Source organism: Haliotis asinina, chromosome 9 (genome assembly GCF_037392515.1).
Source record: "Haliotis asinina isolate JCU_RB_2024 chromosome 9, JCU_Hal_asi_v2, whole genome shotgun sequence".
NCBI lineage: Eukaryota > Metazoa > Mollusca > Gastropoda > Lepetellida > Haliotidae > Haliotis > Haliotis asinina.
The window spans coordinates 55245333-55273215 of NC_090288.1; the positions used below are offsets into that span (position 1 = coordinate 55245333).

Here is a 27883-nt window from a genome sequence, read left to right on the forward strand (position 1 = left end):
CAGCGATTTGGACTCAACCCAACAAAAGTACTAAAATCTGTACTTCCAAATGTTAGCCATAAGATGGTTGTAGCTCTATGATCACGCTGCGCAAGTAGACCCAGACCTGGCTGCCTTTGTTAAAAAAAGACCTTCGTGCTAAAATTGTCGTAAGTCGGTGTTAAGGTATGGGAGTTACGATCACCCTAGTGCTAAAATCACTTCGTACAGTGACAACACATGGCTGATAAAGACTGATTCTTTTGCATATATCAATATGGCATGAAAACTTTGTTAATCAATGTTGAAGTGTCGAGTTACATTTGTTACAGGTCTTAGATTACTTTATGCAAGTGTAACCTTATGGCCACCAGTTCATCAAAAGTGATATCATGGTGCAATATGGACTTGCTGAAGGCCATTCTAGTCTGGAACACAAACTGGGGAAACCCACATGCGCCAGATGGTAACAACAGCAACAACTACACTGATTACATTTTTTAGTTTTTAAAAACACAAATCTCAATATCATTTCTGTGTTGAAACGGATCAACAGCAATCCATAACATTCAGAAGGGGCACCTCAGAGGCCTAGGACAATTGCCATCTGTGCAGTTGCCAGGTAAAAAAAAAACACAGTCACAGAATAAGTAAAACACACTGATAATGTATGTAAAACAAATTCCATACAAGAATGCGTGCAGGTACTGTTCACTATCACCTTTATGAAACAACTCACAGAATTAAGTCAAACTGTGACAGAATAAGCTTCCATTGTATACAAGGTAGTGTGTTGAAAAAATGAATGACAGTAGCTTACAATATAAGAGTGAGTGAGTGAGTGAGTGAGTGAGTGAGTGAGTGAGTTTAGTTGCATTTATTAGTATTCAAGCAATAACATGATGGGGACACTAGAAATGGGCTACCACATGGGAAACTGAATCTGGGTCTTCAGCATGACTAGTGAATGGTTTAACAGCTTGACACAGCACATTTTAACAATGACCCACTGCATTGCAGCCTTGTTGCATGACCATGCTATGATCTGTTGATAATGTCTTAAAATTTGCCCTGATGACAATCCATGGCATCACCACATCTGTAACTTTCACCTCAGCCCCCACAACAGTTTAGACTGTGAGGTCAAATAGATCACCATGTCATACCAAATATATCTGAGTTAAAAATTTGGCATGAAGAAAAATAAACATGATGAATTCAGTCAATGTAGGACTGCAGGTGTTTTCTGACACATATACCGTCAAAAGTGGATAATTACAATGTAGATAATCATTTAATGAAGCCACATAACAATAACTGAAGTGCATGTAAAATCAATTTAATGACAGTAACTATAAGTAGGTAATTCAACTTGACTTCCTTCATCGGCCCAGTGGCCATGTGGTAGAGCGTCTGCCTTCAAATCTGACTGTTGCAGTTCCAGTCTTGCTACGGGAAACATTTGCACTTTGAGCTTAATCTTGAACAATATTTTTAAATTGATTTCAAACACTCATATATCATTTGAATGTTGTTCTTACAGAGCTTGGAAATGATCATTGCACAAAGCAAAACCTGGGAAGAGGTCTCTCTAGTGAAAAGTAAAACCTGTCCCTGCAAAATAAAAACCTCAAATGTGGTTATTTTGGGAAAACAAGAGGTGACATAATATACAGTAACAGGCACACTTCAGGTTTATATCATAAGTAGATGGTTTCAGTTTATCATTGATATGGTCAGCATTAAATAACATTAACAATGTTCTGATAAATATTGCTAATACATCTCAATATGCTTTCAATTAATATAAGTACTTTTGCTTCATTGTCTTTGGCTACATGTAACAAATTACATTTTGTTCTCTAGTGCACGTACACTGAACTATTTGGTGGTCATGTTTATTTTGGTGGAACTGGGAGCGCCTACGAAAATTGGCTGAGATTACTTTTTCCCCGTGAGGAGATATTATCTGGGCTCAAAGTGAATGACAGTATTTCAGAGGTAAGTGCACCACACCTGACCTCATTTAGGAAACTGGTGCTGAAGGAAGACTTCTTGAGAAACAGAATTACCATCATCAGTGTAATTAGTGCTCAGGGCATTTGATCAACGGAGAAACCAAAGGTTGTGCTTCTTGCGACACTGTCTAGGCGCTGACTAATTCTCATCATCTGCAGACCTCTTGCAGACATTATGCACACCTTGTAAATAAGTAAACAGAAGTGAACTTTATAATATTTGTGAGTGAGTGAGAGTGAGTGAGTGAGTGAGTGAGTGAGTGAGTGAGTGAGTGCGTTTAGTTTTATGTCACAATCAGCAATATATAGTGGCAGTCTGTAAATAATTGAGTCCAGACCAAACAATCCAACCTCCTTATTCACCTATCACAACAAGCATGGGTTATTGAAGATCAGTTTTAACCAAGATCTTCATGAGTGTGTGTGTGAGTGAGAGAACTGAAAATCCTGGGACTGATTCCAAGATGACAGGTTTTGGGCAATGTGTAATAAAGGTCCTTTGTGTCAAAGAAGATCTGCATCATTCATCATTCTTCATTGTGATATTCTTTACTAACAGAGATATATTGCTAGTCCTTTTGAGAAAAACAGTTCCATGATAAAAGCAGTCCAAAAATAATACACAGAAATATGTCAAAACTAGACTTGCCTGGACGTAGATTTACATTCTGATTGGACAGAAAGGTCACACATGAATGGACCACTGAACATCAGTCTTGACACAGGTGTTCGCTGAAAGGGTAAGCATGTCCTGCCCGTTTGGTAACACCCCTACCATTACACTCATCATGATATAGTAAGCATTTGTGTTTGTGTTGATTGTAAGTAATAATTCAAGAATAGACTTGGCATTACTATGCACTATGCAAGGGTAGTCCATCTCACAGTGAGCCACATTTTCCTTTCCATCCTGCCCTTTCTGCAATACTAAAGTCCTAAATGAAGCAAGTCTAGATTTCCATAGGTTCTGAATTACCTCTCACTGCGGCTTCTTTTCAGTTAAACTTAAGTGTTCATTTCTATCAGGTTATATATTCAGAGGCAAGGTGCTAGTCAAGATGCAGGGACAAAAGAGCAGGTGCAAGGCCAACAGCACTGATAACACATCTCTCACAGTATGGTACTTCTATTCAGAGCACAAAGTCTCAAACCAAATTATGGAAGATACCAAAATGAAAAGATAATTTCACAATATCTAAATATCACATAAAATGCTTTAGGAGGTAGGAATAATGACTGTCCAATTGACTGGTGGATTACTGTTGAGAAGAGCAGGAATTATGGAGAAAAATTTGCACGACCACGTTCAAGTGACCTGAGGCCAGTTGTTTTATGAGAAAATATCTTAAGCTTCGGCAAGTCAGCTGAGAAGTTCTGACATGACATCTGATTATTATGTGGTCATAGTTCAGGTTCTAACGTTGGGTGTATAGGTGCTGTTGACCAAGTAGATCTATGGACCAGCTTGCTGTGTTGACCAAGTAGATCTATGGACCAGCTTGCTGTGTTGACCAAGTAGATCTATTGACAAGCTTGCTGTGTTGACCAGGTAGATCTATGGACCAGATTGTTGTATTGACCAGGCAGATCTATTGACAAGCTTGCTGTGTTGACCAGGTAGATCTATTGACAAACTTGCTGTGTTGACTACATAGATCTATGGACCAGCTTGCTGTGTTGACTACATAGATCTATGGACCAGCTTGCTGTGTTGACCAGGTAGATCTATTGACAAGCTTGCTGTGTTGACCAGGTAGATCTATTGACAAGCTTGCTGTGTTGACTACATAGATCTATGGACCAGTTTGTTGTATTGACCAGGCAGATCTATTGACCAGCTTGCTGTGTTGACCAGGTAGATCTATTGACAAGCTTGCTGTGTTGACTACATAGATCTATGGACCAGCTTGTTGTATTGACCAGGCAGATCTATTGACCAGCTTGCTGTGTTGACCAGGTAGATCTATTGACAAGCTTGCTGTGTTGACCAGGCAGATCTATGGACCAGCTTGCTGTGTTGACTACATAGATCTATGGACCAGCTTGCTGTGTTGACTACATAAATCTATGGACCAGCTTGCTGTGTTAACCATATAGATCTATGGACCAGCTTGCTGTGTTAACCATATAGATCTATGGAGCAGCTTGCTGTGTTGACTACATAGATCTATGGACCAGCTTGTTGTATTGACCAGGCAGATCTATGGACCAGCTTGCTGTGTTGACCAGGTAGATCTATTGACAAGCTTGCTGTGTTGACTACATAGATCTATGGACCAGCTTGCTGTGTTGACTACATAGATCTATTGACAAGCTTGCTGTGTTGACCAGGCAGATCTATGGACCAGCTTGCTGTGTTGACTACATAGATCTATGGACCAGCTTGCTGTGTTGACTACATAAATCTATGGACCAGCTTGCTGTGTTAACCATATAGATCTATGGACCAGCTTGCTGTGTTAACCATATAGATCTATGGACCAGCTTGCTGTGTTGACTACATAGATCTATGGACCAGCTTGTTGTATTGACCAGGCAGATCTATGGACCAGCTTGCTGTGTTGACCAGGTAGATCTATTGACAAGCTTGCTGTGTTGACCAAGTAGATCTATGGACCAGCTTGCTGTGTTGACTACATAGATCTATGGACCAGCTTGCTGTGTTGACTACATAAATCTATGGACCAGCTTGCTGTGTTAACCATATAGATCTATGGACCAGCTTGCTGTGTTGACTACATAGATCTATGGACCAGCTTGCTGTGTTAACCATATAGATCTATGGACCAGCTTCCTGTGTTAACCATATAGATCTATGGACCAGCTTGCTGTGTTGACTACATAGATCTATGGACCAGCTTGCTGTGTTAACCATATAGATCTATGGACCAGCTTGCTGTGTTGACTACATAAATCTATGGACCAGCTTGCTGTGTTAACCATATAGATCTATGGACCAGCTTCCTGTGTTAACCATATAGATCTATGGACCAGCTTGCTGTGTTGACTACATAGATCTATGGACCAGCTTGCTGTGTTAACCATATAGATCTATGGACCAGCTTGCTGTGTTAACCATATAGATCTATGGACCAGCTTGCTGTGTTGACTACATAGATCTATGGACCAGCTTGCTGTGTTGACCAGGCAGATCTATTGACCAGCTTGCTGTGTTGACTACATAGATCTATGGACCAGCTTGCTGTGTTGACCAGGTAGATCTATTGACCAGCTTGCTGTGTTGACCAGGTAGATCTATGGACCAGCTTGCTGTGTTGACTACATAGATCTATGGACCAGCTTGCTGTGTTGACTACATAGATCTATGGACCAGCTTGCTGTGTTGACCAGGTAGATCTATTGACAAGCTTGCTGTGTTGACCAGGTAGATCTATTGACAAGCTTGCTGTGTTGACTACATAGATCTATGGACCAGTTTGTTGTATTGACCAGGCAGATCTATTGACCAGCTTGCTGTGTTGACCAGGTAGATCTATTGACAAGCTTGCTGTGTTGACTACATAGATCTATGGACCAGCTTGTTGTATTGACCAGGCAGATCTATTGACCAGCTTGCTGTGTTGACCAGGTAGATCTATTGACAAGCTTGCTGTGTTGACCAGGCAGATCTATGGACCAGCTTGCTGTGTTGACTACATAGATCTATGGACCAGCTTGCTGTGTTGACTACATAAATCTATGGACCAGCTTGCTGTGTTAACCATATAGATCTATGGACCAGCTTGCTGTGTTAACCATATAGATCTATGGAGCAGCTTGCTGTGTTGACTACATAGATCTATGGACCAGCTTGTTGTATTGACCAGGCAGATCTATGGACCAGCTTGCTGTGTTGACCAGGTAGATCTATTGACAAGCTTGCTGTGTTGACTACATAGATCTATGGACCAGCTTGCTGTGTTGACTACATAGATCTATTGACAAGCTTGCTGTGTTGACCAGGCAGATCTATGGACCAGCTTGCTGTGTTGACTACATAGATCTATGGACCAGCTTGCTGTGTTGACTACATAAATCTATGGACCAGCTTGCTGTGTTAACCATATAGATCTATGGACCAGCTTGCTGTGTTAACCATATAGATCTATGGACCAGCTTGCTGTGTTGACTACATAGATCTATGGACCAGCTTGTTGTATTGACCAGGCAGATCTATGGACCAGCTTGCTGTGTTGACCAGGTAGATCTATTGACAAGCTTGCTGTGTTGACTACATAGATCTATGGACCAGCTTGCTGTGTTGACTACATAGATCTATGGACCAGCTTGCTGTGTTGACCAGGCAGATCTATTGACCAGCTTGCTGTGTTGACCAGGTAGATCTATGGACCAGCTTGCTGCATTGACTACATAGATCTATGGACCAGCTTGCTGTGTTGACCAGGCAGATCTATTGACAAGCTTGCTGTGTTGACCAGGTAGATCTATGGACCAGCTTGCTGTGTTGACCAGGCAGATCTATTGACCAGCTTGCTGTGTTGACTACATAGATCTATTGACCAGCTTGCTGTGTTGACCAGGCAGATCTATTGACCAGCTTGCTGTGTTGACTACATAGATCTATTGACCAGCTTGCTGTGTTGACCAGGCAGATCTATTGACCAGCTTGCTGCATTGACTACATAGATCTATGGACCAGCTTGCTGCATTGACTACATAGATCTATGGACCAGCTTGCTGTGTTGACCAGGCAGATCTATTGACCAGCTTGCTGTGTTGACCAGGTAGATCTATGGACCAGCTTGCTGCATTGACTACATAGATCTATGGACCAGCTTGCTGCATTGACTACATAGATCTATGGACCAGCTTGCTGTGTTGACCAGGCAGATCTATTGACCAGCTTGCTGCATTGACTACATAGATCTATTGACCAGCTTGCTGTGTTGACCAGGTAGATCTATGGACCAGCTTGCTGCATTGACTACATAGATCTATTGACCAGCTTGCTGCATTGACTACATAGATCTATAGACCAGCTTGCAGTTTGAAAATTTGCCGTCCCCGGGTCTGGAAGCACGGGGTCCGGATTAGCGAGTACAATTAAGGAATGTAAGTTTCGTTTCACATAAAGATTGTCCCTGAAGGCGGGGTTTCCAGATATGAGGGGGTCCGGGTAAATGGGGTTTGACTGTATACTCTTTCACCTTCTCCCTCCCTTTGCTGTGAAAAACTTTTTTCTACATTACAGTAATTTGGGAGTTCTGTTAAAAACACAAAAAAGGACAGAAAATAACATACATGTGTAATCTGAATACATACTCGAAACAAACTGTCACAGACAGTTGCAGACAAAATAGAATTGAATGAATTTTCCTCACAAACCTCGAAAAATGTTTCGTACATTCAGATTTCTTTGTGCATAGGCATTTCTGATTGCACAGTGCATTGACACTGTGTTTTTTCTTAAGGATCTATGCATCAATAAATGTCTGAGAGTAAACCAACAAAACAGATTGTGTCTGTACAGTGTATTGGTGTAGAGACAGTTATATGAACAATAATTTCTAAAGATTCTGAAAGGAACAGTTGCATAAGAAAAGAAATAATCATTTGAACAATATAAAATGAAATGACTTCTATCTACTGAAAACATCATATGCACAGCAAAAGTTCTACCAATATAGTAATAGCAACGGTTAATGTCCAATCCTCTCTGACAGACACTGTGTTTACTTTATATCTAGATTAATGGAAGGGGAATGATACAACCTAAGCCTCATGAGAGAGGTGTGGCAATAGCTAGGTCTCAGTGTGACAATAGCTAGGTCTCAGTGTGACAATAGCTAGGTCTTGGTGAGAGGGGTGTGACAATAGCAAGCCTTGGTGTGTGGGGTGTAACAAAAGCTAGGCCTCAGTATGAGGGGTGTGACAATAGCTAGGCCTCTGTGTGAGGGGTGTGACAATAGCTAGGCCTTGGTGAGAGGGGTGTGACAATAGCTAGGTCTTGGTGTGACAATAGCTAGGTCTTGGTGAGAGGGGTGTGACAATAGCAAGCCTTGGTGTGTGGGGTGTGACAATAGCTAAGTCTCTGTGTTAGGGGTGTGACAAAAGCTAGGCCTCAGTATGAGGGGTGTGACAATAGCTAGGCCTCTGTATGAGGGGTGTGACAAAAGCTAGGCCTCAGTATGAGGGGTGTGACAATAGCTAGGCCTCTGTGTGAGGGGTGTGACAAAAGCTAGGCCTCAGTATGAGGGGTGTGACAAAAGCTAGGCCTATGTGAGGGGTGTGACAATAGCTAGGCCTCTGTGTGAGGGGTGTGACAATAGCTAGGCCTTGGTATGAGGGGTGTGACAATAGCTAGGCCTCTGTATGAGGGGTGTGACAAAAGCTAGGCCTCAGTATGAGGGGTGTGACAATAGCTAGGCCTCTGTGTGAGGGGTGTGACAAAAGCTAGGCCTCAGTATGAGGGGTGTGACAAAAGCTAGGCCTATGTGAGGGGTGTGACAATAGCTAGGCCTCTGTGTGAGGGGTGTGACAATAGCTAGGCCTTGGTATGAGGCGTGTGACAAAAGCTAGGACTCAGTATGAGGGGTGTGACAATAGCAAGCCTTGGTGTGTGGAGTCTGACAAAAGCTAGGCCTCAGTATGAGGGGTGTGACAAAAGCTAGGCCTTTGTGTGAGGGGTGTGACAATAGCTAGGCCTCAGTATGAGGGGTGTGACAAAAGCTAGGCCTCAGTATGAGGGGTGTGACAAAAGCTAGGCCTTTGTGTTAAGGGTGTGACAATAGCTAGGCCTCTGTGTGAGGGGTGTGACAATAGCTAGGCCTTGGTATGAGGGGTGTGACAAAAGCTAGGACTCAGTATGAGGGGTCTAACAATAGCAAGCCTTGGTGTGTGGAGTCTGACAAAAGCTAGGCCTCAGTATGAGGGGTGTGACAAAAGCTAGGCCTCTGTGTGAGGGGTGTGACAATAGCTAGACCTTAGTATGACAGGTGTGACAAAAGCTAGGCCTCTGCATGAGGGGTGCAACAAAAGCCTTAGTGAGAGAGGGGTTGACAGTAACTAGGCCTCAGTGAGAGAGGGGCTGAGGATAGTTAGGCCTCAGTGAGAGAGGGGCTGACGATAGCTAGGCATCAGTTAGAGAGGGACTGACGATAGCTTGGCCTCAGTGAGAGAGGGTTTGACAAAAGCTAGGCCTCAGTGAAAGAGGGGTTGACAAAAGCTAGGCCTTAGTGAGAGAGGGGTTGACAATAGCTATTCTTCAGTGAGAGAGGGGTTGACAGTAGCCAGGCCTCATTAAAGAGGGGTTGACAGTAGCTAGGCCTTGTGAGAGAGTACAAAACCCTGTGTCAAGACAGTGTTATGTAGTCCTCATGAAGGAGGCTTGGCCAGAAGGAGGCTTGCCAAGAAATATAGATTTAACAACTAATTATGACGAATATTAAGGAGCAAAATGAGATTAACCGATGAAAATTACCGGCGATCAATTTTATTACACCGCAAGCAGCAGTTTGGCATTATCTTGCCATTGTTTCCACTATTTTTCATACATCTTTTTCCTTTTGCCATCATTCAAAACAGTTTCTGTGCAGTTAAAGAAAGTGTAGATTTTCTGCAGTTGCATCAAGAAATACAAGTGACTGGGTGAGTATATCCTACTCAACATTTGAAAGGGATCACTACCTGTAATGTACAGAACAGTAAACTTGGACAACCACTGTGACTACAAGTCCCAGTCCACCCACAGTGAATGGCTACCTCGTAAGGATGGAAAAGCCACATTGACTTGGTGCACCTTGTGGGCAGCATGAGTTGTATGGTCCCCAGGGAGCTGAAATTGAACATTTTATTTGCCATTGTGATGGACATCCAATGATCGAGGGAAAACAAAGCACTTTTGAACTGTTGTGCAAGATATCAATACAAATGTTAGTGTAATAAAAAAAATCACCAGAAATGACATTCTGTATGACATACACTTTACATATCAGGAGAATTGTTTTGCATATTAAGGATGAATAGGAATTTCCCTATGCAAAACTGAGTACAACATTTAGTATTCTGCAGTTCTTTACATTTTTCCACACACTGGTTAAAAAGAAGCTCAATTCTTAAAGAAAAGCCACATGTGGTTCTGAGAGCCATGGTGGCACCATGTCTTGGTGCGAAGTCTAATATATGTACGTGACAAATATTCCTTTAAAATAATATTTCAGTTGTTAAAATAATTTTGTAAAATATAAATAAGCAACATATGAGAGCCTACTAACTAACCCTATCCCAAAAAATCATGAACAAGCATTCCTGTAGAGTGAGTGAGTTAGTGAGTGGGTGGGTTGCTTCTAACTTTCACAAAATGTTTTAGTGTCACTTAATGTCAGAGAGTAAAAACAACCCGACAAGCTATGAGGTATTATCACATCCTTGCATGTGTGTGTCAGTTTGTACTAGCATGCACCTGCTCCATTCAGGCAGTGATTGTGTGACTGAGATCAGTTTTGCATTATTTTAGTAATATTCTTGCAGTATCATGGGATTCACTTATTGCACCCATGTAAAGTATCGAACCCAGGCCTTCAGAATAACAAGCAAATGCTTTAAACACTAGGCTACTCCACTGCCCCAGAGCACACTGACTCAAACCTGGCCAGTCTTGGTACTATATACCCATAATAGTAAATGACAGGCAGGATCACAACAAATATGATCTACAGACACCTTCTGGCATGACACATCTGGGATCGAACCCGATTCACAAACTGTTTTCTTATTTTTAGGGTCACAGATCAGTATTTACATAAAATACATTTATCATAAAAATAAAGTACTAAATTGCTGTTACTTTTGACACAGTAAATAACACTGACTGCATAGTAATTACTGTATTCACAGTATGATTAAGGAAAAAACATGTATGTGTTAAATGTGTTGCAGAGTTACAATGGTAGAGAAAAAGTACACCAAAACATCAGCAAGACTGACAACTTGACTGTAGTCAAAAAGAAATGATTTACTTCTAACACTCACACAAACTGATAAAGCAAGTTTTTTTTATGATGAAAGGTGATCCATTTACTACAAATCACAGAAAACACTTTTTAAAATCAGAATAGAAAAAAATGAAATGTTTTTTTTTTCTTTTGCTCCTCCAATCTGAGTATATTTTTCACACACAAAAATGGTATCTAATGAGGTATAGATTTTCTAGTGTAGAGCTTTGCCATAAGGCTCCACTAAGAGTAGTGTTAGAAACCATGACTGAACTTTACAAAACTGATGTTCACACGAGGGGCTGGCAATCACTATTAATCTAAAAATATAACTTGATGAAAATAGATTATAAACGTTCTGTTGTTGATATGAATTTTACTAAACAAGTGTCCAAAATAAACGATACCACTTGTTTGCAACGACATAAAATGAAAACAGAACAATAGACACGGTTAAGACTGGTGTTATTCTTTTGATAAATCATTTCTCAACATCTGTAAAAGAATTCATTTCAGTCACATTTGAACATTAAATTTGACATTACTTTAAAGATGGGTGGGGTAAAAAAATTAACATTTCCTTAGAGCACTAATCAGAGAAACAATATGAAATGTCAAGTGAAATGTCTCAAAGTCATGTCAGTAGTGGGTATGTCCACCGTCAGCCTCAATACACCCCAGAAAACACATGTGGACTGATGATGTCAAACTTCTGATCACATTGGCAGTGATGCATTGCCATTACACGAGGAGATATCATTCCAAGTCCTGAAGATTGACTGGAGGCACAAGGCGACGTCGGATTTGCCAATCGAGGCGGTCCCTTACGTGTTCGATGGGATTCATGTCCTGTGAACATGCGGGCCATGGCAAAACCTGTATGTTGGCATTGGTAAGGAAGTCTTCGTCATTCTTGCTGTGTGTGGCCTTGTATTGTCCTGTTGGAAAATGATTCGAGGAGGTTGTTGCTGAAGAAAGGATACCACAACAGGTCGTAAGATGTCATCACGATAACGTTGCGCATTCAGATTTCCACGAATTACTACAGTCTTGTCTTGATGTCACCACATATGCCACCCCAAACCATTAACCCTCCACCTCCAAACGGCTGGACTTGATGAAAACAGTTAGGTGCCAAACGTTCACCAACTCTTCGGTAAACAAGCTGCCATCATCGTTTCTGAAGATGAGGAATCTGCTTTAATCTGGGAACAGAACACGTGCCCAATCACGATGTTGCCAGCGTCGGACTCGCCTGGCCCACATCAATCTGTCGTGCCGATGTCAAGGCGCGAGGAGCCATCCGCAGTAGGGATGACGGGACCGGATACCAAACTGCTGTAGTCTCCTGTAGACAGTCTGTCAACTGATCCGGTGACCCAGTGCTGCAGCCGCCGTGGACATCGCTGTTGCGCTGTGGTTCCTCAGGTGAATTACCTGGATGTAACAATCTTCACCGAGTGTGGTTACTCGTGGTCTTCCACTCCTGGGCCTGTCTGATAAGTGACGTTACTGTGATCTGGTGATGGTGATGCGTGCGCAGCCCAACATTCTGGCGAAGTCAGCGTGAGTCGCTCCTTGTTGGATCACTCCAACATCTCTCTCTCTCTATGGCTGTCAAACGTAGCATGTCTCGTGTTCTTTTTGTTGCTGTGATATCAACGGGTAGACCCATCCATTGTATACAGTTTTTATGCACGTGCAGAACATGCTAGAGCAAGAAATGTCACTTTCATGAAATTTATGTTTTCCCCGGTAGTGGTAAAGTGTTCCTGGTATTTTCTATCAAATACGCTTTGTTTGGGATATGCAATATGGACTGGCACGTTTTTGCACAAAAAAAATCACTTAGTAATAAACTAATTTGAAAAAAAAGTTGGTATCGTTTCTTTATGACACTAGTTTAGAATTAAGTAATACTTGATTTCTAGGTCATAAAAGATTGTAAACAAGAGTGTTTAGATACAAGGAATGAATTCTAATAATCTACAGTTATAAGAAACTCAAGTTCATGTAATGAACTGGGAATGGTGAGGACTGACCTATACTGTGTCAAATATTTTTCAATTTATTATGAACATGTTCATTTTAGATATACTTCATTGTACATGTAGTTTGTGAGTGTTTTACACGCAGCAAATATCACATTTCATAAGAACACACACAATAAAAACTGAGTACAATTATCATATTTGTACAAAATGGTCGACATGGCAGCCATGTTGAATACAGAAACAGAATTGTTGAGCATGATACAGTGAGGTACAAAGTGAGTATTATTTAGAAATACTACAGTAATGACTAGGAAAGGGACACCAGAGGTGGGCTTCAAACATTGTAGCCATGTGGGAAATTGAATCCAGGTCCTCGTGTCAAGCGTATTCTTTTACCACGAGGCTACCTCTGTGCGCAAAAAGGCTATGAGTCCTGCCATAACATGACGGGTATAAAAGTAATCCCTACAGTTTCATCAATAGACCATACAATCACATAAGTGATATTTCGACCAAATCATCCACCAATCAATGGCAACCATGAAATCCTTAAATTCTAAATTTGTAATCTGCGATTAGGAAACAGTTGTCAATATGTTTGCCATCCATTGAAGAAGATGCTCTCACACCATGAGAACCTTCATGTCTAAAATGCAGGACATCTGTCTCCACACTTAAACACAAAGCTATTATCTAGGAAAATAGCTCCTACCCTACTATCGTCTTGACAACTAATTCTGGATATAGTAACGAGAACATGAGGCGTGAACTTAATGGATCGGAAGTGGTTGTGTGTCAGATTTGTAGAGAAGGCCAAATAATGATCCTTGTGAAGATGCTACATCTCCTATCTCTGAGTGGTTGAGATGCTCCTAATGACTTATCTGATCTGAACAATGATCAACACAGTCGGCAGAGATGTACAGGAGTGAAATGCAGCGTTAGCTGGTCAACATGTACTGTGCGCTGCACAGTTTGCAGAATTAGACCCACCTACTGAGTGTCATAATGGGGGAGATATCAAAATATGTTGTCATAGAAGCTACCCACGATTCCTGAATACTTTGAAAGTTCAACCATAAATTTCAGCAACACTACCATTTCTGTTGCTAAGGAGGCAGGTTGGTTGCTACAGAGACAGGTAGGTTGCTATGAAGGACAAGTAGTCCACTATAGATGTACACGAATAGCTCAAAGACATTTAAATAATCATTTGACAGTCAGAACAATGCCACAGAAACAAATCTCTCAAGTTGGAATTGTCTTTTTAATACATCAGTATGACTGCATGTTCCTGGTGTGATCTGGATTAAAACTGGGATGAAACTACTACTTTGGGAAACAGGCGATTCATGGGATTGTATGGTCACTTTCACTAAATATGATGTCATACACTGTGCACAAGACATGGTGTCATACACTGTACACAAGACATGTCATACACTGTACACAATGCATGATGTCACACACTGTACACAATGCGTGATGTCATAAACTGTATGCAAGGCATGATATCATACACTGTACACAAGGCATGATGTCAAACACTGTATGCAAGGCATTATGTCATACACTGTAAGCAATACATGTCATACACTGTACACAAGACATGTCAAACACTGTATGCAAGGGATTGTGTCATACATTGTATGCAAGGCATGGTGTCATACGCTGTACACAAGGCATTGTCATGCACTGTATGCAAAACATGTCATACACTGTATGCAAGGCATGGTGTCATACACTGTACGCAAGATATGATCTCATGCACTGTACGCAAGGCATGGTGTCATACACTGTACACAAGGCATGGTGTCATGCACTGTACACAAAGCATGATGTCATACACTGTACACAAGGCATGATGTCATACACTGTACACAAGGCATGATGTCATGGACTATACACAAGAAATGATCTCATACACTGTACACAAGGCATTATGTCAATAACCCTTCATAAAATCCATTTTTTACAGCCAAAAATGACAACAGATAAATGACAAACTAAAGATACTGATGAAAACTGAAATGTACTCTTAATCTGAATTTACACATAAATAACTTGTGGAATGAACTATTAAAGAGTTTCCAAGTCAGCTCCCAACACACTGTCGGAGACCTAATCCCCATGCTCCCCTCACCACAACTCTGACCTTCAGTGCAAGAGGTGGCTAATGAAGACACTGTAAGGAGTTGTCAGCTGCTATCAGTGTCTACAGCCTCCTCATTGATCCCCTCCTGATCGCTAATCTAAACTCCTCACATTGCCTCCTATTAACATGCTGCCCTAAAGGCTTTGACAGCAGGTGTCAATAACAATGTCTAGTAAATAAAGGCTCACGCAATTGATCAAGACAGGTAAACGACATTCCCCAACTGTTTCTTCCCTGGAGGACTTGGAGGTTTCAAGCTGTGATGGATTATTGTCTTTTTCATCTAACAATCAAATCAATGCGTGGTAACAATCACGAGTTGTTCAATGCCGTCTAATTTCTCTCCATCTGCGCAAGACAGTGATGAAAAATCCATTCTTCATAATCTGCATCATAATGGAAGCTATGGGCATCAGATTGACGACCATATTGGCACATAAAGTGTCGTGACCCTTGGAACATAATCGACAGACACTAAACATTTCATGATGAATCAATACAATCACACTGCATATGAAACAGCAGACAAGGCCCACTTTCCATGCGACCTCCATCCAAAAAATATTGACAAAAAATATCTTGGACATTTCTGGTTCAAACAGTTCACTGAAATGATTTCCAATTAATTTCATTTTTTTTAAATTTTGTGCCACTAATTATTAATAAAATGTTTCTAACAAACAGAGAGAATATCTTTAGATTGAAATAATCTAAGGTAACATTGCGAAATGGAAAGTGAAGTAGTCCAACTGAAAAGTAAATTCTCTGAATAAAATGTTTCCATATTCATCGACCTCTTGAATCAAACAATTACTCTAATGAACATCATCCACTGAATGTTTCTAATTCCTAAATATTTCATCAATAATTATCTTTTGTCCAAAATGCTTTCTAGTCATTTAGGATTGCAAAAATATTTAATTATCATTTCAACATAACTTCTGGCACCTATCTGTTGTGATACAGCAAACATATCTAGAATGATCTTAAAGGGAGAGAAAATAATTTTTCATTTTTCCTCTCAGTGTGGATTTGTTTTTGGTTTTGACAAATGATTTTATCAGAAGCATCTACTTTAAAATGCTGAGATCACTTTGTTAAGAGCATTTCATAGACATGTCATTATATTCCAAGAAGACTGGAGCCATTATGATATGATAACATCCTGACCGGTATCTATAATGTAATAACAATGATACATTGACAACACAGTGCCTATTTGAAGACATTAGAAGTGGATTAAACAAAACAAAAGGGAAACTGGCATGAACAGGCAGAGCAACAAATATTCCCTTTGCACATCATATTATGTCAGTAATTACACACAGGAGGCAAATGATTCAATTCTGCCCTGTCAAATAAAATGATGTGCTTGTGCATTAAATGACAACATGTCCAAAATGACCAATTAAATCTGAGGGTTGTCACAGGAGCACAAATAAAAACAAAAAGATCAGTTTGTTTGTTGTTTATAATGGCACTCAGCAATAAATGAGCTAAATGGAGGCAGTTTGTAAATAATCCACTGTGGACCAGACAATCCAGTGATCAACATCATGAGCATCAGTCCACTGTTGGGATGCAATGACATGTGTCAATCAAGTCAGTAAGCCTGTCCAGATAAACCGGTTTGACACCTCTTACAAAAAGCAGGGGCTGCTGTTAATCGCCTCTTACGACTGGCATGGGTTGCTGAAAACCAATTCTAACCTAGATCTTCATGCATCAGCAAGGTAAGTAAACCAACAACACACAAAAGGAGGATGGGTGAAGGACAGGAGAGATCTTTTGTGTTCATAATCGAGTGAGTGAGTGAGTGAGTGAGTAAGTGAGTGAGTGAGTGTGCTTGGTTTAATGCCAATAAGGAATTTCTATTTTACATGGCAGCTGTCAAACTTGGCATTTGACCAATCTGGCAAGCTGTCAACACTGGCACAAAATCTCAGTAAATGAGGTAGTCCTCTACGTAACATTGGAGCTACAATCTTCTGCGTGATGTAGCAGCTACAATATTATGCACAGCATAGGAGCTACAACCTTATATACAGCCTAGGAGCTACAATCTTCCACACTGTGTAGGAGCTGCAATCTTCCACATTGTGTAGGAGCTGCAATCTTATACACAGCATAAGAGCTACAATCTTATGCACTGCATAGGAGCTACAATCTTCCACATTGTGTGAGCTACAATCTTCCACACTGTGCAGGAGCTACAATCTTCAACAATTGTGTAGGAGTTACAATCTTCCACTATGCGTAGGAGCTACAATCTTCCACAAGGTCTAGGAGCTACTATCTTATACACAGCCTAGGAGCTATAATCTTCCACATTGTGTAGGAGCTATAATCTTCCACATTGTGTAAGAGCTACAATCTTCCACATTGTGCAGGAGCTAAAATCTTCCACACTGTGTAGGAACTACAATCTTCCATAAGGTCTAGGAGCTACTATCTTATACACAGCCTAGGAGCTACAATCTTCCACACTGTGTAGGAGCTGCAATCTTCCACATTGTGTAGGAGCTGCAATCTTATACACAGCATAAGAGCTACAATCTTATGCACTGCATAGGAGCTACAATCTTCCACATTGTGTGAGCTACAATCTTCCACACTGTGCAGGAGCTACAATCTTCAACAATTGTGTAGGAGTTACAATCTTCCACTATGTGTAGGAGCTACAATCTTCCACAAGGTCTAGGAGCTACTATCTTATACACAGCCTAGGAGCTATAATCTTCCACATTGTGTAGGAGATATAATCTTCCACATTGTGTAAGAGCTACAATCTTCCACATTGTGCAGGAGCTAAAATCTTCCACACTGTGTAGGAACTACAATCTTCCATAAGGTCTAGGAGCTACTATCTTATACACAGCCTAGGAGCTACAATCTTCCACACTGTGTAGGAGCTACAATCTTCCACACTGTGTAGGAACTACAATCTTCCACATTGTGTAGGAACTATAATCTTCCACACTGTAGGAGTTACAATCTTCCACACTGTGCAGGAGCTACAATCTTCCACTCTGTGCAGGAGCTAAAATGTTCCACACTGTGTAGGAGTTACAATCTTCCACACTGTGTAGGAGCTACAATCTTCCACATTGTGTAGGAACTACAATCTTCCACATTGTGCAGGAGCTACAATCTTCCACACTGTAGGAGTTACAATCTTCCACTCTGTGCAGGAGCTACAATCTTCCACACTGTAGGAGCTACTATTTTATACACAGCCTAGGAGCTACAATCTTCCACACTGTGTAGGAGTTATAATCTTCCACACTGTGTAGGAGCTACAATCTTCCACACTGTGTAGGAGCTACAATCTTCCACACTCTGCAGGAGCTATAATGTTCCAAACTGTGCAGGAGCTACAATCTTCTACATAGCCTAGAAGGTACAATCTTCCACACTGTGTAGGAATTTCAATAGTATATACTGTGTAGGTGTTGTAATTGATTATATAGTACAATGGCACTATACAGACAGAAATTAGGTTTAATGACATTATATAAACTTTTCCTCTTTTCTTGACATCTAAAAAGTGTTGATCATGTCATGCTCTTACTTTGTGTACAGTTGGGACCAAAGGTGTCAATTCCAGCACAGTTCTGACACGCCAGGCCACTGAAGTTTTTGTCACATCGACAAGTTCCGTTGCCATACCGACTGTCGAAACACTGAAACAGAACCATGAGAAACTGTTTTTATACAACTGTGTTAAACAAACATCACATCTGTTTATTGTTTAGCTGCTTACTTTAGGAATGCATGTCAGTGAAGGAAGTTTTTGCTGGACTGAGAGAATAAAATTGTATATAATAAACAGTATGTTGCTCTGTCATTGCTCCAACAATAAGGTGACAAAGTTCTAGATGTCTTAATACTGTTCAGTAAAAGTATACAAAGGAACAATTACAATTATTGTTAGTAATTGTTAGTAATCTTACCTTTGGATTATGGTTGCCTTAATCTGTGGTTTCCACATACACGTATAGAAAATGAAATGAAAAGTAAAACAGTCAGTCACAGCTATTCCTATTGGTGCAATCCTAACCTAACCTACAGAGTTACCTCCCTTGACATTATGCTACCCATTGTTTGCTTGAGCAACCTTACAAAAGGTGGGGAAGTAAGGGCGGGACATAAACCCATAATCCAGAGGTAAGTTTACTAACAATTACTAACAATAATTGTAATTGTTCGTCATTGTAGCGTGAACATTCCCTCTGGGATATGGTTGCCTGAATCCCACATAAGGATGGGGGGCTGGCTGTAGAAGACTGACCTACATGTCATAGGATCACACCAATAGACTCTTTTATTCTCGTTTGGATAGCTATGACTAAGCTTATTAATCATAAGATCAATAAAAAACATGGGAATGGATTAACAATGTAAGGGGAGTTAATCTCTAACCTACTAGGTGAGTAGACTTTACAACCCAAATTGGATATCTATATATAATTCATAACTGTAGGAAAGGAAGAAGTTATCTCCGGTCTCCTCATGTCACTTTCAGTTCAATATCTTATGCCACTTCCAGTCCCATGACGTCACTTCAGGTTAGCATTCCTACTGCTTGAACTATTACGCCACTTCCAGTTAATAAAGGCAACTGATGACATCAGTACCAGTCATGTGATGTCACTTCCAGTTAATAAAGGCAACTGATGACATCAGTACCAGTCATGTGATGTCGCTTCCAGTTCATAAAGGCAACTGATGACATCAGTACCAGTCATGTGATGTCACTTCCAGTTCATAAAGGCAACTGATGACATCAGTACCAGTCATGTGATGTCACTTCCAGTTCATAAAGGCAACTGATGACATCAGTACCAGTCATGTGATGTCACTTCCAGTTCATAAAGGCAACTGATGACATCAGTACCAGTCATGTGATGTCACTTCCAGTTCATAAAGGCAACTGATGACATCAGTACCAGTCATGTGATGTCACTTCCAGTTCATAAAGGCAACTGATGACATCAGTACCAGTCATGTGATGTCACTTCCAGTTCATAAAGGCAACTGATGACATCAGTACCAGTCATGTGATGTCACTTCCAGTTCATAAAGGCAACTGATGACATCAGTACCAGTCATGTGATGTCACTTCCAGTTCATAAAGGCAACTGATGACATCAGTACCAGTCATGTGATGTCACTTCCAGTTAATTACTCCATTTATCTGCTCTCTGAAGTAAATTCCGGTTTATGATGTCATTTCAGTTATATAGATCAAATCTCAGATTCATAACATCACCTTGGTAAATGATGTCACTTCCAATTGCTAATTCAATTTGCTCTAATCCAATGAGAATAGAGACTACTCACTAATATATTTAATCCACTTCAGTGCATAGTTAGTATCACCAAGGGGGATAAGCAACTCGAGTCTTACCAGGTAAACTGTAACGCTATCTTTCTTCCTTGACCTTGAACATATGAGAAAAACTGGCACTCAACATTGATCCAGTCAGAAGAAACTACTATCCCCCATTTGATGCACATGGCGGAGGATAGATGCTGCGCTGCTAGTATGCGACCCAGGGACTTAAGCGACTTAAGTGGAGGAAACATGTAAGCAATGAGATTCTCCTAAGATACTGATAGAATGTCCACTGCCCATGCAGATGGATCTGGAACCGGACTCACAAGGGTTGGAAGCCTGTTATTCTTTGAAGTAGCAAACAGATCTACTGACAGAGTCTCCCAAGTGTCCGAAATAAACTTGAATGCTTCCGTATTGAGTGTTCATTCTGTCGACACAATCCTGTCTTGTCTGGATAGCGAGTCCGCCAAAATGTTTATTTTGCCTGGATTGTGACGTGCTCTGATAACACATTCCATCATGTCCGCTATTCTGAATAACTCCTGGGTGATCTGAAGAAGCTGATAAGAACTCGTTCCTCCTTAGTTGTTTATGTAGGCCACCTGTGCACTGTTGTCGGTAACTAACATGATACTTTTCCGGTGCAGATTCCAGGACCAAGGGGAAAGAGCTAACATTTCGAGAAGCGTATCTTGCTCTCTTCCACAGTCCAAAGACCCAGAACCCGATGAGTTCATATGAGCGGCCGAGCCCGTGGTGGAAGTGTCTGACATCCGGAGGGAGATGATGAAACTGGACTCCTGAAAGGACGTTGCTGTTAGTTGTCCACCATAACAGTTCCTGACACTATATTAGAGGGAATAATCGTATCTTCCAGTAATATCCAGGAATGCATCAACACTACCTCCTCTGCTACAAAGTGATTGATTTTTCAAGAATTGATACTATTGTTCTTGAGGAGCATAAATTCATCCCGACTTGGCATCTAGAATGGCTCAGAGATACTTGATCCTTTATGGGACTTCACAGGATGTATTAGAAGGTCCAGATGTGTAAACACATGCAGAATGATCTTGGTCTGTTGGATCAACATCTGACTTACTGTATTTCTTGCAATGAAATTGTCTAGATGTCCTTAAATGGCAATCCGACGCTGATGAAGAAATGCTAGGATGGGATTTATGAGGCCTGTGAAGAGCTAAGGAGTCAACAATATCCTTAACGGTAACATTTAAAGCTGCAACCTCTGGATGTTCACCATAAAAACGTAGATACTTCTGTGAGCAAGGATGGATTTACTTAAGCACAGAGATAAACTTTGAATCCTGTTGAATCAACGTTCCCAGGTTCCTCAAGGATTCCACCTTGAACTTGGGTGGTTTCCTTAAAAAGTTCTTGTCTATCATCATCCTCATCTCGACTGTGTCCCTCTTGGGAATCAGAAAAACTAGGGAATAGAATCCGCAAGACCTGTCTGCTGGCGGAATCTCTGCTATGGCCCTCTTGTCTAACAGTTGTTGAATGGCAAGCATTGTTCCCTGCAGACGATCCCTTGGTAGATGAAAACAATTCTTACTGACTTTTTAAGTTACTGAAATAATTTGTACCACGGTAGAATAAATCCTTTCTCCACTACTGACAGGATCCAGCTGTCCGACATGATCTGTCTCCAACTGTTTATAAACTAAGCAAGTTGCATCCCTACAGGAGATAGAGTTACTGGTAGAATGAAATTGAAGTCTGTTTCCAAATCCAGAGGCATTTCCAAATCGTAAGGCTGATTAAACTGGATTGATGGATCTGCGTCTGTACTTCTTGGTCCCCTACCTCTACCCACGGTGGAAGGTTGTCTCTGAGCCAATGCTGATGAAGAAGCAATATGAGCCCTGGTGGAGGGACTGTGCTTGGACAAACTCCAGGAATAACTTCCACTTCTCCTTCAACAACCATTCTGGTACAGAATCCTCTGCCGTAGTATCCATAGGCTGGACTGTTAGTAATCATTACATAGTCGGGGTGAGAAAGAGGATAAATAGAGACGCTCTCTGAATCTGGTAAGTCTAGTACATTGGGTATAACTGCACGCTTGTCTGTGCCAACGTACACCATGGAGCCCATGGATAAACTGCTAGGACAGTGGCCAACTGACACTTGATCCTTGTTACCGTAAGCTAGTGTGGAAGACATGGCTTGCTGGCTAGCAGCTAGCAGGGAGGGAGAATTCATGGGAGAGTCAGACCCATTATCTGTTTGAAGCATATTTCCCACCTGGGATAAGGTTTGCATGCTTTGAGTGACTGGGAAGCTGACTCCTGGGGACAACAGACTGGGCTTGTATTGCCTGGCTGGGAAACAAAGCCTGTCTGGGATCAACCAGGTTGACCCCGTCCCCATCATGCGAAGCCCATGGCTTCTCCCCTTGTAGGGAACAGCTTTCTGATAAGGTAAGAAGGTGGAAAACAAAGCCTGTCTAGGATCAATAGGTTGACAGCGTCCCTGTCACATGAAGCCCCTGGCTTCTCCCATTGTGGGGAACAGCTTTCTGATCCGATCTGAAGGTGATATCCTGCTATCCCTCATTGACTGACTCACTGAGGCTTGAAGCTCAAATTTGAAGGATGAAAATAATTCTGCTATCGTCGACAAATTCAAATGCGTGGGATCCGATTTTGACTTAGATTTAGATTCAGATTTTGATTCCGACCTCTGTGAAGAAGCAGGAGCACCCGGGGACTTAGATTTCTTAGAAATGCCTGTCTCAAATGAAGGGGAATTTTTACCCTTCTTAGATAGAGATCTAGCTCTGTCCATGTTTAACCATTCTGTCTCTAATAAATCTGACCGCAGAAGACAGCAACCTTGTAAAGTACAGGGAGTACAAGAAATACAAGCATAAGGGAATGAGCGTCTGCATAAACTTTTGACACTGAACACACTTACTGGCCATGACTGAAACACAAAAATAAGGCAGGACAAAAGGTGGGAAAATGTAGAAAACTGGACAAACTAAAATGCATATAATAATTTACATACAAATTTTATATGATCAGATCAATATCAACACTATTAACCTAATTCTTGTGATTGATGAGTGGTGAAAAAACAGTAGACGAAACTCCCAAAGGGTCACTGTGATCAAACCCTCTCCCACCATGCCCTCCCTTTACACAGCTTCTGTGAGCTCCCTACAGGATCACCGTGCCCACCTCTCTTCCACCATGCCCTTCCTTTACACGGCCTCTGTGAGCTCCCTACAGGATCACCGTGCCCACCTCTCTTCCACCATTCCCTGGGTCCCCAGTGTAACTCACCTTGCCCCTCCCATTACATGGCTTCTGGAAGCCCGCTGGACAAGCCTGACAGTCTTCACCATAGAAACCCGAGCAGCATCGCTTCCTCTGTGAGTCACAGAAACAGGAATTACTCTCAGTTCATTAGAGCATTTTAAAAAATCTTACATTCAGAACCAGACAAACCTATGAATGATGTAAAATGGAAACAGTGAATAATTGTTATTCAGCTGTCAGGTGCTCATGAAACTTGTTTGTTTGACTGTAAATGATGGTGATACAATCCAACAAAAAACATCATCTGCATGCCACTTGTAAGCAGTGAAAAGGAATGGAAGAAAATAGCTACCCAGTGGGATAAGTCATATGACTATTAACCTTCTTGTGCTTCACAGGCAGCCAGTTAATGACTCCTCCTCAACTGTTCGAGGTAGGATCAATGTTTTATCATTGTTAGGAATTAATTGTCAGGTAAGAATCGACCATGGAGAAGAATTCAGTCATAACTGTATTACCATAAGTCATCTGTTTTGGCCTGAAGTGTAAGAGTAATGGGTGACACTATTCAATGGGGGAAGACAACCCACTTCTAGCAATATTCCAGTAATACCACAGTGGGGGACATCAGAAACATAGTACCCATGTGAGGAATCAAACCCAGGTCTTTGGCAGGATGGGCTAATGCTCTAACCACTAAGTTACCCCATTGCAATTTGAATAGTGTATGCTACATCAAGATAAGAATGTTTCCTTTTTTGCAAATGCAGGGACATCACCACTATACGTGAAGCACAGCTACATTTTTTTCTGTTATTACACAAAGATGGTATAACTTTATACTAATTGCTGGATATTGCTATACATTATACTGATCCTGTACAGACACACTGTATTTGTTGCAGCGTTAATTTTCATATCCTCACCACATATGTCCTGTTGCACATGCGAGCACATCCACCTGGTACATGCACTCCTCCGAAATCCTTCCAGTAGTGACAGCCAGTTATAACAGTTTTCTGAAAAGGTAGAGCATGAAGATTATCTGAATGTCTTCACAGATTCCATGAATATAATAGTACACCAATAACAGAATCATCATCACCATCATACACAACAAAAGCATGCAATGGTTACAGTTCAAGGCAGTGTAGCTATCTTGTACGCATCGTAAGCAAACGAGAGTTTCAAAGTAAACCCTACATTACAATAGACCTAAATATGAGATAAAAAATTACTACAACAGATCCACTCATGGAGTAATACTATTGACCTAAACATGTTACACCCAGTATTTCGCAGTGATTTCCCCATGTTATACCCTGTACTCACCAGTGATATACCTATTTTATACCCAGTACTCACCAGTGATATATCCATGCTATACCTGGTACTCACCATGATTTATTTATGTTATACCCAATACTCACCAGTGATTTAGCCATGCTATGCTATACCAAGTACTCATCACTCACTTATCCATGTTATCCCCAGTACTCACCAGTGATTTATCCACGTTATACCCAGTACTTCTCCATGACTTATCTATGTTATACCCAATACTCACCAGTGATTTCTCTATGTTATCCCCAGTACTCACCAGTGATTTATCCATATCATATCCAGTACTTACCCATGATTTATCTAAGTTACACGCAGTACTCATCAGTGATTTATCCATGTTATACCCTGAACTCACCAGTGATTTATCCATGTTATCCCCAGTACTCACCAGTGATGTATTTATGTGATACCCAGTACTCATCAGTGACAGTGAAGTATCTATGTTATACCTAGTACTCACCAATGGTGTATCTGTAGGGAGAGGACATTTCAGGTCACCATAACAGGCACCACAGGAACCCTGAAAGAATAAAATGACATGACATCCTCTCTGTATTGGGGGTGGCAGGGTAGCTTAGTAGTTAAAGCATTTGTGTGCTGAGCCAAAGGCCTTGGTTTGATTCCCAGGATGGGTAAAATGTGTGAAGCCCTTTCTGGTGTCCGTTGTTGTGATATCACCGGAACATTGCTAAAAGCAGCATAAGAACGCACTCAGTCACTGTATAGGCTGACACAGGCTTGTGCATAAAAATCACCAGCATCACCCATAGTAGACACATATTCTAGTGCTTTTCTGGAGCTGTGTCCATGACAAGTGTCTGTGAGAACCAAGGTAGAAATCATCAGGATGACTTTAGTCATGTTTATCATGTCTGGTCAAAGTGTGGCTATCTACGTACCCGAATAATACGGTGGATTTTGACATCACAGCGTTTAGGTAGTATATCCCCCATGTCAGCCGGCACAAGGAGACTCTCGATGTGGTAGTAGATGCCGTTCTTGCAGGTGATGTCAGTCTGTGAGATGTTCACGTCACCGTTCAGTTGTATCAGACCCTAGGTACATCAGAGGCATCACCATCATCAGTAAAACAAAATATTCTGGCTCTTGACAAATGAGACAGTCGAAACATGCCTATACTATCCACAGTGATGATTACAACTGGGATCTTCAGTTTGAGCCAACAACCAATAGATCCTGACATCCAGCTGATCCTAACAAGCAGCAGATCACCTTGGCAACCATGAGTTCACCCTAGGAACCATGAGTTCATCCTAGCAACCATGAGTTCATCCTGACAACCATAAGTTCATCCTCACATCTATGAGTTCATCCTAGCAGCCAGAGTTCATCCTAGTTCGTTATAGCAACCATGAGTTCATCCCAGTTCATCCTAGCATTTATGAGTTCATCCTAGCAACCATGAGTTTATCCTGGAAATCATGAGTTCATCCTAGCAACCATGAGTTCATCCTAGTACCCACGAGTTCATCCTAGTACCCACGAGTTCATCTTGGCAGATCCTCGAAAGTAAACCTGAAACACTTCCATGTCCATTTACAGCTGAATATCACTATTTTCCAAGTCATATCTGATTAAGTCTGAGGAGAATACATGGTCTGGCAATCCAGTTCATGGCCATCCCAAGGTCTGAACCCTCACTCAAGAAACGAATAAAATCTGACAAACTGACAACAGTGTATTGGCTGTAGTGCTTGGACTTACGGTGGGCCTGACGCTGATACTGACTGCAGAGTTAGACTGGGAGATGATTCGCCTTTTGGTGATCAAGTCCGCAACATGGATCTAAAACATGGGATCATCTAAGTTCAAGCCATCAGTCGAGAACACATTGCCACATTTGATAATAACAGTCGTGAAACACAATATATCAAAAATGAAACAAAGACGTAAAATGCCAAATTTTGAGTACATTATAGAAGATATACAGACAACATACTATGCTGAACCTTTTATGCATCTTGTCTCATATGCATACTCAAAATTGCAAAACGTTTCACAAAATATTGGTCATCAAATCACTATCTCTTCTGTTAATCCAGTGTTACACATGTTACAGTCAATCTGTCAAACAAGCAGTCACATGACTAAATGATGGTTTGACAGATTGACTGTAACATATATAATGTACTGCCATTAGATTCTCATGCACCTATTATTACAAGTGTGTATTTTCTGTACATTTTGTTAGTAATTCAGTTAAAATTATTATTGGGTCACAATGTTTAGTGTTTTGAAAAATAATTATAATGGGTGACATTTCAGGTTTTCTGGGAATTATCTGCCCTTGACTTCCTATTTGTTTACTTCCGGGAGTTTATTCTGTGGTGTTGGCGATGGCCGTAGGTGCTTGTACTTTCAGGAAATGACTGAAAGTATATATAAAGGCTAGTTGCTGTGTTGTGAGTGACAGAGACTGACACGTTCACATTCATTCACTGGAGTATATCATCATCAATCTGCAAGTGCCTGAAACTGTTGTCAGACCGCTCAACTGTTTCTTTCTCACACTAAGACTTTGGTGAGTTTGCAATATACATTTTGTGACCCATTGCCTTAGATTTTGTCTCACTTGTATTGTATTTGAAATTGATATTGTGATATTGACTTGTGACTTTGTATAACTTGCTCTCATTGCCTTAATACAGTATCTGAATATTTTAAAATTTGTCTTTGTTCTGTTTTGCTAGTTCACAGGGGGTTTCTTACACCTTTTGGTACACCAAATTCTTAACCGTAACACTATTTCATTCCAACCTGAATGTACAACTGCCTGTAAATTGACTTTCA

At 41.0% G+C, this 27883-nt stretch overlaps 1 protein-coding gene across 1 annotated transcript in view; it reads right to left on the reverse strand.

Moving 5' to 3' along the window:
• The window catches only part of LOC137295535 (stabilin-2-like), a 208550-nt gene that overhangs the window by 124852 nt on the left and 55815 nt on the right, over window positions 1-27883 (reverse strand). Inside the window, exons 14-19 of the mRNA XM_067826919.1 lie at window positions 26798-26878; window positions 25972-26127; window positions 25533-25592; window positions 24655-24747; window positions 23753-23839; window positions 18672-18783 (exon numbers count right to left, since the gene is read on the reverse strand). Of these exons, the coding sequence (XP_067683020.1) occupies window positions 18672-18783; window positions 23753-23839; window positions 24655-24747; window positions 25533-25592; window positions 25972-26127; window positions 26798-26878 (589 nt within the window). The remainder of the gene's footprint in view (window positions 1-18671; window positions 18784-23752; window positions 23840-24654; window positions 24748-25532; window positions 25593-25971; window positions 26128-26797; window positions 26879-27883) is intronic.